General features: G+C 39.2%; 1 protein-coding gene across 6 annotated transcripts in view; it reads right to left on the bottom strand.

Annotated features, from left to right (window-relative positions):
- Positions 1-5336: 5336 nt before the first annotated feature.
- Pak1 (p21 (RAC1) activated kinase 1) overlaps positions 5337-15209 on the bottom strand; it is a 146000-nt gene continuing 136127 nt past the window's right edge. For 5 of the 6 annotated variants that reach the window (XM_063256427.1, XM_063256430.1, XM_003468537.5 and 2 more), the window contains exons 12-15: positions 14059-14158; positions 12813-13009; positions 10278-10415; positions 5337-6663 (exon numbers count right to left, since the gene is read on the bottom strand). In XM_063256427.1, the coding sequence (XP_063112497.1) occupies positions 6577-6663; positions 10278-10415; positions 12813-13009; positions 14059-14158 (522 nt within the window). In that variant the 3' untranslated portion in view covers positions 5337-6576. Of the gene's footprint in view, positions 6692-8461; positions 8486-10277; positions 10416-12812; positions 13010-14058; positions 14159-15209 lie in introns of all 6 variants that reach the window. The other variant, XM_063256431.1, reaches the window with a different exon arrangement.

Raw genomic sequence — 15209 nt, 5'->3', positions numbered from 1 at the left:
TTGTGGATGTGGTTATAATCCCAAGGAATCTAGATGGAATGTTTGGGGTCAAAGTTCCAGGTGTGTGGATAATGCTGGACTTGCTGATGCCAGAGACTGTATGTCTAGTCCTACATTTTCTTGTGGTCATCTGTTTGCTGAGGCCCTTTTAATGGTTTCCTGTTGTTTGTAGAGGGCAGCAGTTTGCTAAGAGTGTCTCCTCTCAGGTCAGACATGACACTCACTGTTAGAGAATGTCCCATTTCTCCAGTAATCTTGTTACTCATTCTAGTAATCTTATTACTGCTTGGACTGAAGAATAAATAAATACTCAAGGATTGTTCTAAGTGGGACTTATCTAAATTTATAAAATGACCCAAAGGAATAAACTCAAGGCCTGTGGGCATCAATGCGCACCTCACTGTCAAGTATTCCTGAATGATAAGGGTTCCTTTTATTAAAAGCAGTGAATCTCCATTTAAGTGGAAAATTTAAGGGCTTGAAATTAAAATTTGTTTTTAACACAACCCTAGTAAATACAAATTAAACTACAAGCCTGAGGGACTAAATACTAATATTGTGTGCTTTATCTCTTAGCAACTTGACAGGAAAAGAGGATCAGTCTTTTGAACAGAGTATTCTCAAATAGATACAGTCATCAATGTTTGATTGACCTCTGATTCTGTGACCAAAATGGTTAAGATGTGTCAGTACAAATTAAACTCCCAGTTACTGATTCTTTTAGAAAGCTGGGCATGGTGGCGCACGCCTGCAATCCCAAGCTGGGAGGCAGAGGCAGGAGGATCACTGCAAGTTCATGTCCAGCCTGGATACAAAGTGAGCTCAAGGTCAGGCTGAACTGCATAGTGAGACCCTGTCTTGAAAGAGAGAGAGAGAGAGAGAGAGAGAGAGAGAGAGAGAGACAGAGAGAGACAGAGAGAGACAGAGAGAGAGAGAGAGAGAGAGAGAGAGAGAGAGAGAGAGAGACAGAGAGAGAGAGAGCGCAAAATGGAGAAGAGATGGGGAGGGGAGGGGAGGGGAGGGGAGAGGGGAGGGGAGGGGAGGGGAGGGGAGGGGAGGGGAGGAGAGGAGAGGAGAGGAGAGGAGAGGAGAGGAGAGGAGAGGAGAGGAGAGGAGAGGAGAGGAGAGAGGAGAGGAGAGGAGAGGAGAAAGCTCTGTGTGCCAATAGTCAGAGTTGGCATAAAGTCTTTCGCCAAACCAGCAAGCATTACAAAACGGGGCTGCACTGACTGTGTTTCAGGGATTGTATTAGTTTGCATAATTTATTTCCTCAAAATCTCAGAGATAGATATTGTATTTCAGAGATCTGTAAACAGAATAGTAGTTTCTCAAAGGACACACGTATTGTGGCAGAGCTAAAAATGAAACACTGCTAATTGGTTGTAACCACATTAGAATACTTTGTTTTCTCTAAACCAGACTTGGCTGTCTAATAAGGAAATGAATTCTGCCAACAACCAGCAAGGCTGACAGAGGACTCTAAGCGCTGTGTGAACCCCAGCTCTAACCAACACCTTGGGTTCAGCCTGATGATGCCCTGAGCTGAAGTTAGCTGTGTCCTGGTTACATTTTTGACATGTGCACAAGTTGGTTCGAGTTGGTCCAAGTTGGTCCAAGTTACTTGTCCTTTCAGCAACTGTCTGGAGAAGTTCACATCCCTCTGTGGGCTTTTTCCTCAAAAGCAACACTGGGGTCACCCATCTCATCAATTTTATCCTTTATTGTAACAGTCATGACCACAGTGTGTTAAGACCTATCAGCTCACTTGGTCCCCTCGATGATTATCTCCTTCACCTGATGGATAATTGTATTTGTCACTTTGACTGGATCATTGACTGCCAAGATAGTTAATTATTTCTGAGTGTGTCTATAACAGTGAAAGCCAATACTTTATACAACATCTCTTTACAAATAGGTATCTCTTATGGTCCACCCCTTTAAATGATAGAGTGAAAGCCATCATCTTCATATCTTTCCTAATCTTTGCTCCTGTTTTAACTAGAGCAGGCAACACTGTGACACTGTGACATCTGAAGATGCTCCTCACAGCCAGGGGAGAAAAATCACACAAAGGTTCCATTTGCTAGGGGCTGGGGATTTAGCTCAGCGGCATAAGCGCCTGCCTTGCAAGCAGGCAGTCGTGAGTTCGATCCCTGCTACTGGTAAAAAATGAAAAAGACAAAAAAAAAAAAAAAAGGTTCTATTTGCTTTGTTCAGGTCATATATCATTCTTACTATTCATATACTATTCATACCACAAAGGGCAAGTCACCAGGAGATACATTCAGCACATCAGATTTTAATTCATTAAAATGAATTACTGAATTACTGCTGTACTGATCCACTTAGATTCTGCCTCCTATGTCATTAGTAACCACCACAGAATTCTATTCCAGAAGAGCTGGTCACTAACCCCTACCTCCATCCCAAGTCTCTGGCTCATAATAAATCTACTCTGTATATCCTGAGGAACTTAAGAGGAACTAGTAGTTTAATCTCTGTTATAGTGGAGTCTCCTAGGTGACCCCAAGACTCCTCCTGGAGTGCATCTTGGTGGATATCCTTCATTCCCGGGTCTTCATTTTCAGAATCTGGCTTGGCAGATTTTGCTTCTGCAACTAGTCAGTAGCTCACAGTCCCTGTCCTTGAAGACAGTTGGCCAGTGGTTCAATCCTGACAGAATTTCCCCCACTGAGTCATGCTTCTCTGATTCTTTGGTTCATGAGCAGCCCAGACATATGCTCTATGTTTCTGGAACCTAGTTTATTGGGGGAAATTCATGGTGATGTGAACAGTTGCCAGCGTGTGGAAACTCTTATGTCCACCACTTTCTGGAGCAGAGATCTAGTAGATCCCAGATGTCATACTGTAGAACTCCTGACCTTGTGGGGGCATAATTTGCATACCTAGGAAGAACCAGCTTAATAAATAGTACCATATGATGGGACACTGACTTTTAGATCTAAGTGTACCACCTCAGAGAGCACATTCTCAAGTGTGATCAGAGTTAGGGCTCAAGTGTTTTTTTTAATCTTTTATCAGTACATGTTTGTAGTACATGATTACATCCCTTATGAAGTTGATACATGTATATATTTCATCTTGTTTATCCCCTCCTTCCCACTACAGGATTTTTTTGACAAAAGATCTACTTCCTTATTTGCCATTATCTATCTTTTATTTTGCTCTTTATATTTCAAGTTTCTCATCTAAGAGAAACCATGCAATATTTATGTGTTTATTTGTTAACATTATGGCCTCAAGGTACATCCATTTTTCAAAAAATGACTCAAGTTTATCCCTTATGGCAGAGAATTCTGTATAAACAACATTGTGTACAAATACTACACTTTTCTTTATCCATTCGTCTGACATATAGGCTGTTCCCAAGACTTAGCTTTTATGAGTATTGCTGCTATAAACATGGGTATGCATGTAGCAGTGTAATAATATGACTTTAAATTTTTTTTTCAGGAAGATAGCTAGAAAGGAATAGCTGGGTTGAGTGGAATTATTATTTTTAGTTTTTTAAGGCATCACTATAATGACTGTATTAGTTTAAATTGCTACCTCAATGCAGAAGGAAGAATTCCTTTTCCCCCACAACCTCACCAGCATTTGCTATCTGATTTCTTGATGACAGCCTTCTCTGAGTAAAATGGAATCTCAGTGTTGTTTTAATTTGCATTTCTCAATGGTCAGAGACAATTCACATTTTTCATGTATTTGTTGGTCATTTGTACTTCTTCTGAAAAGCATCTATTCATTCCAGTTGCCCATTTTTCACTGGACTTTTTATTTTGGGAGGCTAATTTTTTTAAAGTTCTTTATGTATTCTAGATATTTCCCCCATCCAATGAATTGCTGGCAAAACTTTTTCTGTAGATTGTCTCTTTACTCTGTTGGTTGCTTCCTTTGCTGTGTAGAACTTTCTAATCTGATATAACCCCATTTGTTGATTGTTGGTACTCTTTCTTTTGCATTTGGGATTCTGTTTAGAAAGCTGTTGCATATCCCTGTCTTTAAGAATTTTACCCATTCTGTCTTCCAATACACTGTTCCTGTTATAATATTTAGACCTTTGATCCATTTTTATTTTAGTAGATCTAGATTTAATTTCCTGTACATGGATAGCCAGTTTTCTCAGTATCATTTGTTAAAGAGACTATCTTCTCTCTAATGTATGCTTTTGACCCCTCTGTCAGCTGAATGTGTCTAACACTGTTCTTACCTCCTCTGTTCTGTGGCATTGATCCACGTCTTTTTTTGTGCCAGTACCATGCTGTTTTTATCCTAGAGCTTTGTAATATAACTTCAAGCATGAGGTTGTGATGTTTCCTGCTTTATTCATGTTGCCCAGGATTGCTTTTGCTATTTTGGGTCTTTTTTTCCTCTTGAATCTCTTTTGATTCTGTGTGAATTTTATGTTTATTTTCTGTAGGTCTCTGAAGAAGGATGATAGGATTTTTGATTGGAATTGCACTAAGTCTGGGTATCAGTTTTGGCCATTTTGACAGTATTGATATTGCCCATCTAGGAACTGGGGATATCTTTCCATTTTGTGACGGTCTCTTCAATCTCTTTTTTTCAGAGTACTATAGTTTTCATTGTAGAGGTGTTTTACTTCCTTGTTTAATTCTTAAGTATTTAATTTCTCTTGATGCTATTGTAAATGGTATGGTCTTCCTGATTTCTCTTAATTACTATGCTTGTGTAATGGGATATGCCCGTGGCCTGATTAGCCACCTTGAAACTCTATCAAACTGACTACCTTAAGCATTTTGGTATAGGAGTTTTCAAAAATGCTCTGAGAAAGTCAACTCCTCTAGAAGTCAAATCTTAGGGAATTACTCTTGGACAAGTTAAACCTTTCTTCTCAAGTGCTTACAACAGCAACAATAAATGAAAGGAGAGCTACAAATATCTACATATATATCTCTTAAAAATAATCTTGAGTGGAACAGTATATTTAAAGTTCAAAACTAGCAGAATTAAACTCTACTGGAATACATCAGTGTGATACTATAGAGAAACAAAAATGTAATCTTACTGAAAGGATAACGCAGTTTTGATGAGAAAGCAGATGCTAAGGTGCAAACGGTTCTAAGATACCAAGAGCTTTCTTGACTTGGATGATAGATACACAAGTGTTTATAAACACTCCCTCTTTCCTTCATTTATATTTAAAATAAAAGTAGTAAGAAAGAATACAATTGAGGTACATTTAGTAAAGGGGCATCCTATTGCAAGTTACTCTCAAAATTTTCAGAAAGAACCATTATTCACTATTTAATGTAAGAAATCAGAAAGGAAGGAAAAAAATGGCATACTCTAAATAGAATGTTTTCATCTCCTTTTATTGAAGGAAATAGAAACTTGTGCTACTGAGGTAGTGGTACCTCAGAGCATGACAAGGTGGTCAAGGGGGCTGTTATAACAAACCACAATGTTGGCCAAGCATCCTACCACAGTGGGAGGACCAAAACCACAGAGACTGCAGGAGGTAGCAAACATCCCCAACACCCAGTAAGCATTTCCATTTGCAGAGTTTGGCCATGCATCTTAAAAACAGGGTCCCCTTAGAGCTGGCAGGATATAATTTCAGATCACCAAATCCACCAAAACTAACATATATATAGTATAGGATTTGGAGACACTTTCATTTACCCGAATATTCAGGCCACCAAATATTCTGAATTTAATCTTTCAGCAGTCCATTTAAGATGGAATAAGAAGGTGAGTTCTTGAAATGTCACACAAGCACAGTTGAACAGGTGCTGATGCCCAGCTTTGCTCTAAAAGTAGCTGCATTTTTTCCTCTTGACTTCTCACTGTGTTCTCACTCAGCATGTGCCTTTGGAAACTTCTCAGTGTTATAAACAAGGATAAAACAGGGGCAACAGCCTACGGGATGCAGGGAATCAGAAGCTGCTACAACAGCCAAGATCACTTCACAAGAAATAGCATGGGGAACATTATTGGGTCAAGGTCCTCCCAAACAGCTGCCAAAAGCATACACAAAGAAAAATGTAGTAGCTCTCCCATATTCAGATCAGCTGTACCCGTCATGGTCTAGGAAGCTGAGCCTCTTCATGTCCCTGGCAGATTATCAAACTCCATGGCATTCCCAAGCTGTTCTGGTTTTCAGGTACAATGAGGTGTGTTGCCAATTCAGTCACAGAAAAGCTAGCACTAAAGAAATTCCAACCAACTGCAAACTGTTAATATTACCAAACATTATACTGTGGGGAGAGGTAAGCAGGAATGGTTGAGAATTTGCTATGTAGAAATAGAGGTCCAAAATTTTTGCATTGTAAACCCTTGGTCATAAAGCAACCTCCCATTCACAAGTTGGAAGGAACCTCCTCATTTAGCAACAGTAATCATCGGATTAGTCATTCAGTCTCAGTTCTCTTCAGTGCTGGATACATGGTTTCCAAAGATCAAAGTCCTGAGAATCCTAGATCAGGAGATGGGAAAAGCAGAGCAAGAAGAGGGTGCCAGGGGCTGGAATTTCTGAAATGAGCGTTTATTTCACAGAAGGCTTGGCACAATGAGACTGGGCTGAGCATGGTTTTAGTGATTGTTCTTGGTTGCCTCCTTTGCTGCAGCAATCAGTGGAGTGAGGCTGGAGAGGGGCTTGGCAATCTTCAGGAACTGATGCTAGAAAGGACAAGCAAAAAACACATAACTATACCATTTTTCTTTAATAACCATCACAGGGCATCAATGTTTATAGCAGGTGCTGCAAGGACAGCTTCAGACCACACTCAAATTATCTTTGGGAGATAATAATTTTGGAAAACTGGCAGTAACTACCAATGGATATACACACTCTACCCTATACTGTAGCAATTCAAGGCCTAGGTATATTTTCAAGAGAAACAAGTTTATATAACCGCCAAAAGATATATAAAAGGCTTTACTTAACAATAGTCAGTAACTGGAAAGTATTCAAATGTCCAAGAAAATGAATGTTATATTCACATTTACTACACAAAAAAGTATACAGCAATAAAAATAGACTGATATATTGAAAAGGTGAATGCCACAGACATGTTAAGTGAAAGACTACAGACATACAGCTCATATCTTATGGTTCTATTTCTTATTAGGGAAGACTAATCTATGGTAGTAATCAGAATATATTGATGTCTCGGTTCATGAACGTGATTCTTTCCACAATTCTGGTTGCAAACTGAGTTGGAAAAGAACTGAATCAAACTCAATGGTTAGGTTCAATGTTGACCTTATGGGGAAATCTGATTCAGTTTTCATTTAACTTGATTTACCACCAGAATTATGAGCAGAATTGACTTCATGAACTGAGGTACCACTGTAACAATCCTCTGTGGGGAAAGATACTGACTGATCAAGATCCACTGATAAGATACAATACTGTATTTCAGGATTATTGACCCAGAATTTTTTTAAAAAGAGACATAGAGTATCACTATGTTGTCCAGACTCATCTTGAATTCCTGGGTTCAAGCAATCCTCCTGCCCCAGCCACCTTAGTAACTGAGACTTCACAAGCATATCATCATGACTGGCTCAGAATCTGCTGTTCTATCCTTGAGTTCAGTAAGTCTAATTAATGCATATTGGTCCTTTCCAAAATCATTTTCACTAGGCTGTAATTTGGACTTGTCAGTGTTTAACATGTTCACGACGGGCTCTAATTCATAAATTTTGTTCTTGGGCAGCTCTGAACCACCAGTGGTACAAGTTAGTTTAGGAGAAAATACATAAAAACTGTACTCTAGCTGGGTGTGGCAGCACATGCCCATAATCCCAGCTACTTGAGAGATTGAAGCAGAAGGACTGAAGAACTTCAAGACAATGTGGGCAACTTAATGAGATGCGGTCTCCAAAAATAATAATAATAATAATAATGAGAAGAAGGAGGAGGAGAAGGAGATAAACGAGGAGGAGGAGAAGGAGAAGAAAGGTAATAAGAAGTTACTATTACTATGAAAGGAATAAAAGCACTTGCTAAATCATGAAGATAGGAATTCCAATATATTATCCTCTGTATTTCTGCCCATATATATGTTCTGACATGAGAAACGTGAAAAATTTATGATTTAAGATGCTGAGGCCATGCATGGTGGTACACATCTGTAACCCCAATACTCAGGAGGCTGAGAGGCTTGATGACCACTGCAAGTTCAAGGCCATTCTGGGCTACATATTAAGTTCAAGGGACCAGGGATATAGCTCAGTGGCACAGCACCTGCTTGCTAAGTGCATGGTCCTGAGTTCAATTTTGGGTAACAAAAATAAATAAATAAGCAAACAAACACAGCCTGAACTACATAGCAAGACCCTGTCTCAAAAAAACAAAAAAAAGATTCTGAATGTTTTAGCTTTGAGTATTTATAATATATACTAACAAGTTAAAGAGCTGATGTTCTCAGATCACACTTAATATGATTCTCAAGAACAACCAATACCCAACCAATATCCAACTCAGTTTCCTTCTCTGAACAAAGCACACTAGGTAAGTCTGACAGATCTTTCAGTTCTGACACTTTTTGAAGAGGCTAAAAGCACTCACATTTCAGAGCCAAACAGATGCAGATTGAAATCCTTGATCTATTAGTTTTCACCTATATAATTATGGGAATGTGAAACTTTAACATCCTCACTTGTAAAAAATGGGACTAAAAGAACCTATAACAGGGTTTCTGTGAAGAAAATAAATAGATAGAACTTAGTGCCTAAACTATGGTAAATATTCATACAATACATTTATTATTAGTTATATTACTGTATTGGGAATAAAACTCTAGAAGACACTAACCTCTCATTAACTACAGTTTAGTACCTAATTCAGAATGGGATCTTTACCTCTCACAGGCTTAGAATAGCATTTGTGTGCTTTCTAGTGCATAAGGCTTCCAGAGTACAACTCACATGTAAAAGTCAAAAGGGATTTTGTTTTGTGCTGTCTGTTCTAAAGGATTTTTGGTCCCAAAGGAATCTAGAGACTAATGGGTTACATTTGGCTGAATTCATTTCTTATTTCTAATGGCCAGTGCTCTGTAATTAGTAGTCTCAATTACAGAAAGATGTTAAAAATATAGGCAAATATTTTGAGTAATTCCATTCAACTTAATAAGTAAATATTTTCTGAGTATCTATTCCCGGTCAGGTCCTGGCCCCAAAAAGAGACTCACAGAGATCAATAGAATAGAGCTTGGGGCTGGGGGTTTAGCTCAGCGGCATAAGCGCCTCCTTGCAAGCAGGCAGTCGTGAGTTCGATCCCTGGTACCGATAAAAACGAAAAAAAGACAAAAAAAAAAAAATAGAGCTTATAATCCAGTGGTAAAGACAGAGATATTTAGAACCACTTTAAACACAAAGCAGTACCCTAGGTCCTGCCTTGCTCGGCTCAGTCAATCTTGGGCCTCATGATACAAAACAAACTGACAATGCTTACTGATCAGTCACTATCACGAAGTTGCACGTGATACTTAGCATTATACTATTAGCAGTAAAGTAAAATGATAATAGATAGAAAAAATTATATATAAACATAAATGTTCAATTCAAATGATATGGTTTGCTGTAGGCAGTTTTTCCAACTGGATAAAGTAATTATGCTACAACTTCAAAGTTTTTATGAAAAGTTTTTTAAATTTCCCTGTGCCCTTGCAGAATCTCACCCCAAACAAGCAGAATATCATTGCCCCATCTGAGGGTTTCTAAGATAAAAACTTCAGAGATTTCAAAAGTTGCACTCATTATTTTCTAAATTTATGTTCCTTTCTTAAAAATATATCTTTTGTGTTTATCCCAATCAAGTGTAATGTTCAAGATTTAACTTTTCAGAGAGTTGCTTCTCATCAAGCACAAATAAAATCTCCTACACTTCCTTTGGCAAACCAAAGGAAGTGCTAAAGAAAGATATAGACGGAGCTGGCATGAGTGCCTGCCTTGCAAGCAGGCAGTTGTTGAGTTCGATCCCTGGTACCGATAAAAAGGAAAAAGACAAAAAAAAAAAAAAAAAAACAAAACAAGAAAGATATAGACACAGGTTAACATGAGCTCAGAAAGTAGATTGTGGGCCGAGCCTAGGAGGGTGTATAAAACTTTAATAGCCTAAGGAAGACACCAAGGGAATTTTATGACTGATGGCAGGGCGAAGGAAAGGAAATTAGGAATACAGAAGAGTATGGGATGATAGGAAAGAAGTTTAATTCTATGATAAACAGAACTTTACAGACATAAATGAAGTACAAAATGTGCTTTCTCTGTAGAGGAGTGGTTACCTGCAACAGCTCTTTCGCTGAACCTCTCTTTTCCACATCCATCTCAAGACAGCGGTTCAAAAAGTCTCGGAAGATAGCTGACAGCTTCTCTGGGTTCTGAAGCTCTGGGGTCCCGTTGGTGGCAATGAGGTACAAGGCCTGGCAATATAAATGGAGAATCATTTTGAGCTTCAACTGGCGTTCTCTTTTGTCCCCAGACACACCCTCTAAAACTATGGCCAGCTGCGGTAGTTTCAAAGAGGCAACTGTGGTATTCTAGAAAAGAATATGACCTAAGGATTGAGCTTAAGGTTATGTGATCATATGCATGCTGCTAAAATCCAACTTCTCTTTAGTGCATATCTGGATAGTTGAAAGCACTTTGTGAACATATAAAGTGAGCTACAAACTTAAAGATTTATTATTACTTTTATTACTGATCTAAAGGCTTTATAACTCACTTAGCCTGACGGACTAGCTAAACATCTGCCTAGCTAAAGACAGAAATTATTCTTGGTGCCTTCACTTCATAGTCATCCAAGAACTGATCTTTTCTGGTATGAGATACTATAAAAAGGAATGTTTAGCTAAGTAGCAAACTGTTTTACTATTGCCTCCCTGGCCTCTAATATGAAGCATCTCTTTGGGAAGATAAAAGCATAGAACAATAAACCTTTATAAGTGCTCAGCACTTTAACTCACGAGGTACCTACACAATGTATGTGCTACAGCAATTCTGAGAAATAGGACAAGATTTGTCACCTCCATTTCACAGATAAGGTTCAGAAATATAAGTCCATAGCCTAGGATCACACTGTTCATGTGTGTGCCTGTCCTCTAATTTCAGTCTTATTTCCATCAAAACCCCACTGATCATCACCTTCAAATCTTCAAGGCCATTCTAAGGCAGAGAAGAATGTATTCTACGTAGTCAGACCACAAAGCTGGAACAGAAGGGTAGAAACTATAGAAATTAGTTTCAGCTTGGTACACTGAAGTACTCTCCAAGAATCAGTTACTCGAGAGTGACATAATCATGTAGTTAAGTGTAGACGGCACAATGGTAGTGACAATGCACACGAAATTTATGCCCTGGATGGGAAGCTGGATTAAATGAAAAAATAAAAGCAATCAGAATAACTTTCACATCTCCCACACACATTACCAGTCTACTTGCGTCTTTGCTGATGCACTCTGCTTTCCTTTCTTATCACAATGGATAAACTGCTCATGATCTAATATAATGCCCTTTACTTGATCCAACGCCTTTCATCTAATGAAGGACATCACTCTTGAAGATGTTACTTTCTTCTGTATAAGACCATTTGCTTCCTGTCCCAAATTCCCAAAAGCAAAGAAACATTATCTGTTAACCCACCTTCCCCACTTCAAGATACTGCTTCATTTCTGTTACTCTTCATAGCAAAACTTCAGGAGAAAAAGAAACTGTTTCTAGCGGCTATCTCGATCTCCTCTTTCTGCACTTTCATCAGTTCACCCTGACTAAGCTTTCGTCCCCATCATTCGATAACTGTCAGTCATCAATAACCTCCATATTGGCAAATCCAATGTTGATTTCTCCATCTTATCATTCTCAGTTGATCATCACAACTGACACACTGCTCCACTCCCCTGAGACGTGATCATCTTGGCTCCCAGACACACTTCTCTTAGTTCTCTTATGCTAAGAAGGCAACTCCTTGCTCTACTTTGTACTCACTCCTAAATGAATGATCTCAACTACCTACACTTCTGGCTTTACATACACATCATCTAGTTAATTTAGATACATATAGCTCAGACCTTTCCTCCTTAAACTCCAGACTCATGTGTCCAGCTCTGCTCAACATCTCCACTTGACTAATGAGGAGACAGGGTTCAAGAGATGAAGGGCGGGGCAGGGAGAAGAGAGGAAGGAGATGAAAAAGGGTGTACATGTACAAACCCTCACAGCACATGTAATCATTATGAACTGCAAACATGTATTAATTTTAAAAAAAGAAATAAGTCAGCTCTTTCTTACGTCACTCAACAGTGTTCTTCAACATCTCAATAAATGGCAGTTGAATTTTTCAACAATTGTGGCATAAAACCTTGCAGTTACTGTTGATTCCGTTTTTCTAATATCCTATTCACCTTGTTAGCTATTCTTTCGAGACATTTACTTCCTGAGTCTACTTTTCACTTCTGCTCATACCCATATCATCCAAGTGACCACCCTTGTTTGAACTACTTCAAGTCTGTCACAGTTTTTCCACAGAAGTAGTCAAAACCCTATGATGAATTCCCAACTCTACTGAGTAAAAGCCAAGTTCTCACAATAGCCTGAAAGGTCTTATCTACTGGCCTACTGCTAGTTCTCTAACTTTGACTGTCACACTACACCTTCTCTCTCGCTTCAGGGACACAGGTTCTTCAGGATACAACAAGTACGTTCTTAGATTTATATTTTAAGTTCAACAGTGGTTAGTTTTATTCACAAAAAAGGTAACAGTCTGAGTCTCACATCCTGGAACTAGAGACAACACCCCAAATGACAGGACTGGTAACACTCACTCTTAGAGGGTTTTCATTGAGGTATGGTGGCTCTCCTTCAATCATTTCAATGGCCATGATGCCCAGGGACCAGATGTCAACCTTGGGCCCATACGCCTTCCTTGTCACAACCTCTGGTGCCATCCAATATGGAGTTCCCACCATGGTGCTCCGTTTGCTCTGTTCTGGGGTAATTTGTGCACAGAATCCAAAATCAGCTAGAAAAGAAGGGGGTGGGGAGAGACAGACATTTAGGATATGCCTTCAGTGAGTGCTGACTTTGTGCCTACCCTCAGGTGTTACCCTGTCTGCCTCCCCGTTCTGCAATCTTCCTTCACCACGGTGGGAGACACTGGACTGCCACCTTCATGTCTAGTCTGGGAGCCTATTCCTTGTTTGTTCCTGAGGAGAAGCAGGATACCTAAGGAACATGATCTCTAGCTTCCTACCTTCTTCTCAAATCAAAAGGACTCAGAATAAAGTCCAAACAGTTGTTTGGCCTTGATTGTTTTCTCCCTACTCTGCTTTATTCTTGAAAATCAGTATTTCCCTGCCCAACATTTAAACATACAACATTTAACTCCTTGCCTTATTCCTTAGACATGAGTCCTTGAATTAGATCCCAATCTCCCTCACCTACCACCAGGCATGGGCCTGTATCTGTCATTTCCTCACCTAGTACCCAGGCCAGAGGCTGCTAGTAGCCCTCTCATAAACTGCCTGTCTACCTGAATCAGCTTGTCTAGACAACTTGTCTGCATACTTTTGAACAGAATCTCCATTTGCAGTTCTTTCTATATTATAGTAAAATTATAAATGTATTTAAATCAGGAGACTTTGATAGTAAAGAGTTTGTCTTTTTACTCATCTTTGTACTCCCAGAGGAGCTGGCATGTAATAGCCTTTAAATGTCTGTTTGCCAAACATGTAACTGAATGAATGAAATGCCATAAAACTCCTTTCAAATTATTCATTAGAAGTCTGTCATAATAGACTAAGAATTCCTCAAAAGTCAGCAAAATATAACCCAAGGCCAATCACAGAACCTAGCACAAAGGATAGATTTGGGGGAAAAAAACGAAGAACTAGCTGAATGTATAAAATGGAAAATAATATAATAATAATTAACACTTTATGTGCAATATAAAAGGCCATACTATCCCAAGAAATGATAAAGACTGATGAATGTAGAAGTTGCATGTATATGATTACCATCCCAGAGGAGACACGAGCCTACAGGGACAGAAGTATTACCACTGCTACTTACTTAGCTTGACAGAGCCATCCATTCCCAATAGAATATTATCACTCTTGATGTCTCTGTGAATGACCTGGTTTGAATGCAGAAACTCCAGAGCTTGCAGACACTATTGAAGGGGGGGGGGGATAAAGAGAGAAAGAAAGGATACATAAGACATGAAATACAAAAATTTAAGATAAAATTGACAGGCCCTCAGGGGTGTAAGTGCCTGCTTGGCAAACACGAGGTCATGAGTTCGGTCCCTGGCACCAAAAAAAAAAACAAAAAAAGATAAAACTGACTAATTCAACTTCCTCTTTTTGGGGGGGCAGGGGTGGCACCAAGAATTGAACACAGGGTGTCCCTCAGTCCTCTTATTTCAATCTGAAACAAGGTCTTGCTGAATTACCCAACCAGGCCTCAAATTTGTGATCCTCCTGCTTCAGTCTCCACAGTAGCTAGGATTACAGGTGTGTGCCATCATACTCAGCTCCAATCTGATTTTCAGATGAAGGAAGGTGCCCATGTGTAAAAGGACATGCCCTAAATCAGAGGTAGTGTCATATCTAGAATCGTCTTTTTATAAGCATTCTTACAGAACTCCATTATGCTATTCATCAGATGATAGTTCCCGTATGCAAAGGAGTTCCTCCAGTGTATTTTCATGTTTTCAAAGGAGACCTATGAAAGCGGACCTAGAAGCCGTGGATTACCAGGATCTTAGTTTGCCAAGGGGATAGTTTAAGCAGACCTATGAAACACAAAGACCAATGTGTAGTAGGCAACTGAATTTTTAAATCTTAAATTACATACACAGGCAAATATTTATAAGACATTTGCATTAAGGTGTGTTTTAAAAATTTTTTGGTCTTGCTTTGTTTTGTTTTTGGTGGTAGGAGCTGACCCAGGGTAATTCACTAATAAGCACACTTTGTATAACTTAGTGTACTGTCTTACCCTCAGCCAGACAAGTTTTAGGAATGGCTGAAACAGGTAAAGGCTATGGGAAAGGGAAGAACCTTAAAAAAATATCTATATGTATCAGACAGTGAGTGACAAAGAGACACTTGAGTGATGTTAAAATGCCCGGTTCTGCTACTTGCTAACTGACCACAGCATCCAAAGCACTTTCTCTGATATCCTGTTTTCCTGTCTTTAAAACGGAGGCTCATCACTGC

Source organism: Cavia porcellus, unplaced genomic scaffold (genome assembly GCF_034190915.1).
Source record: "Cavia porcellus strain 051 isolate PalLab524CR breed Dunkin Hartley unplaced genomic scaffold, mCavPor4.1 scaffold_9, whole genome shotgun sequence".
NCBI lineage: Eukaryota > Metazoa > Chordata > Mammalia > Rodentia > Caviidae > Cavia > Cavia porcellus.
This window is presented reverse-complemented; position numbering and strand designations above follow the sequence as displayed.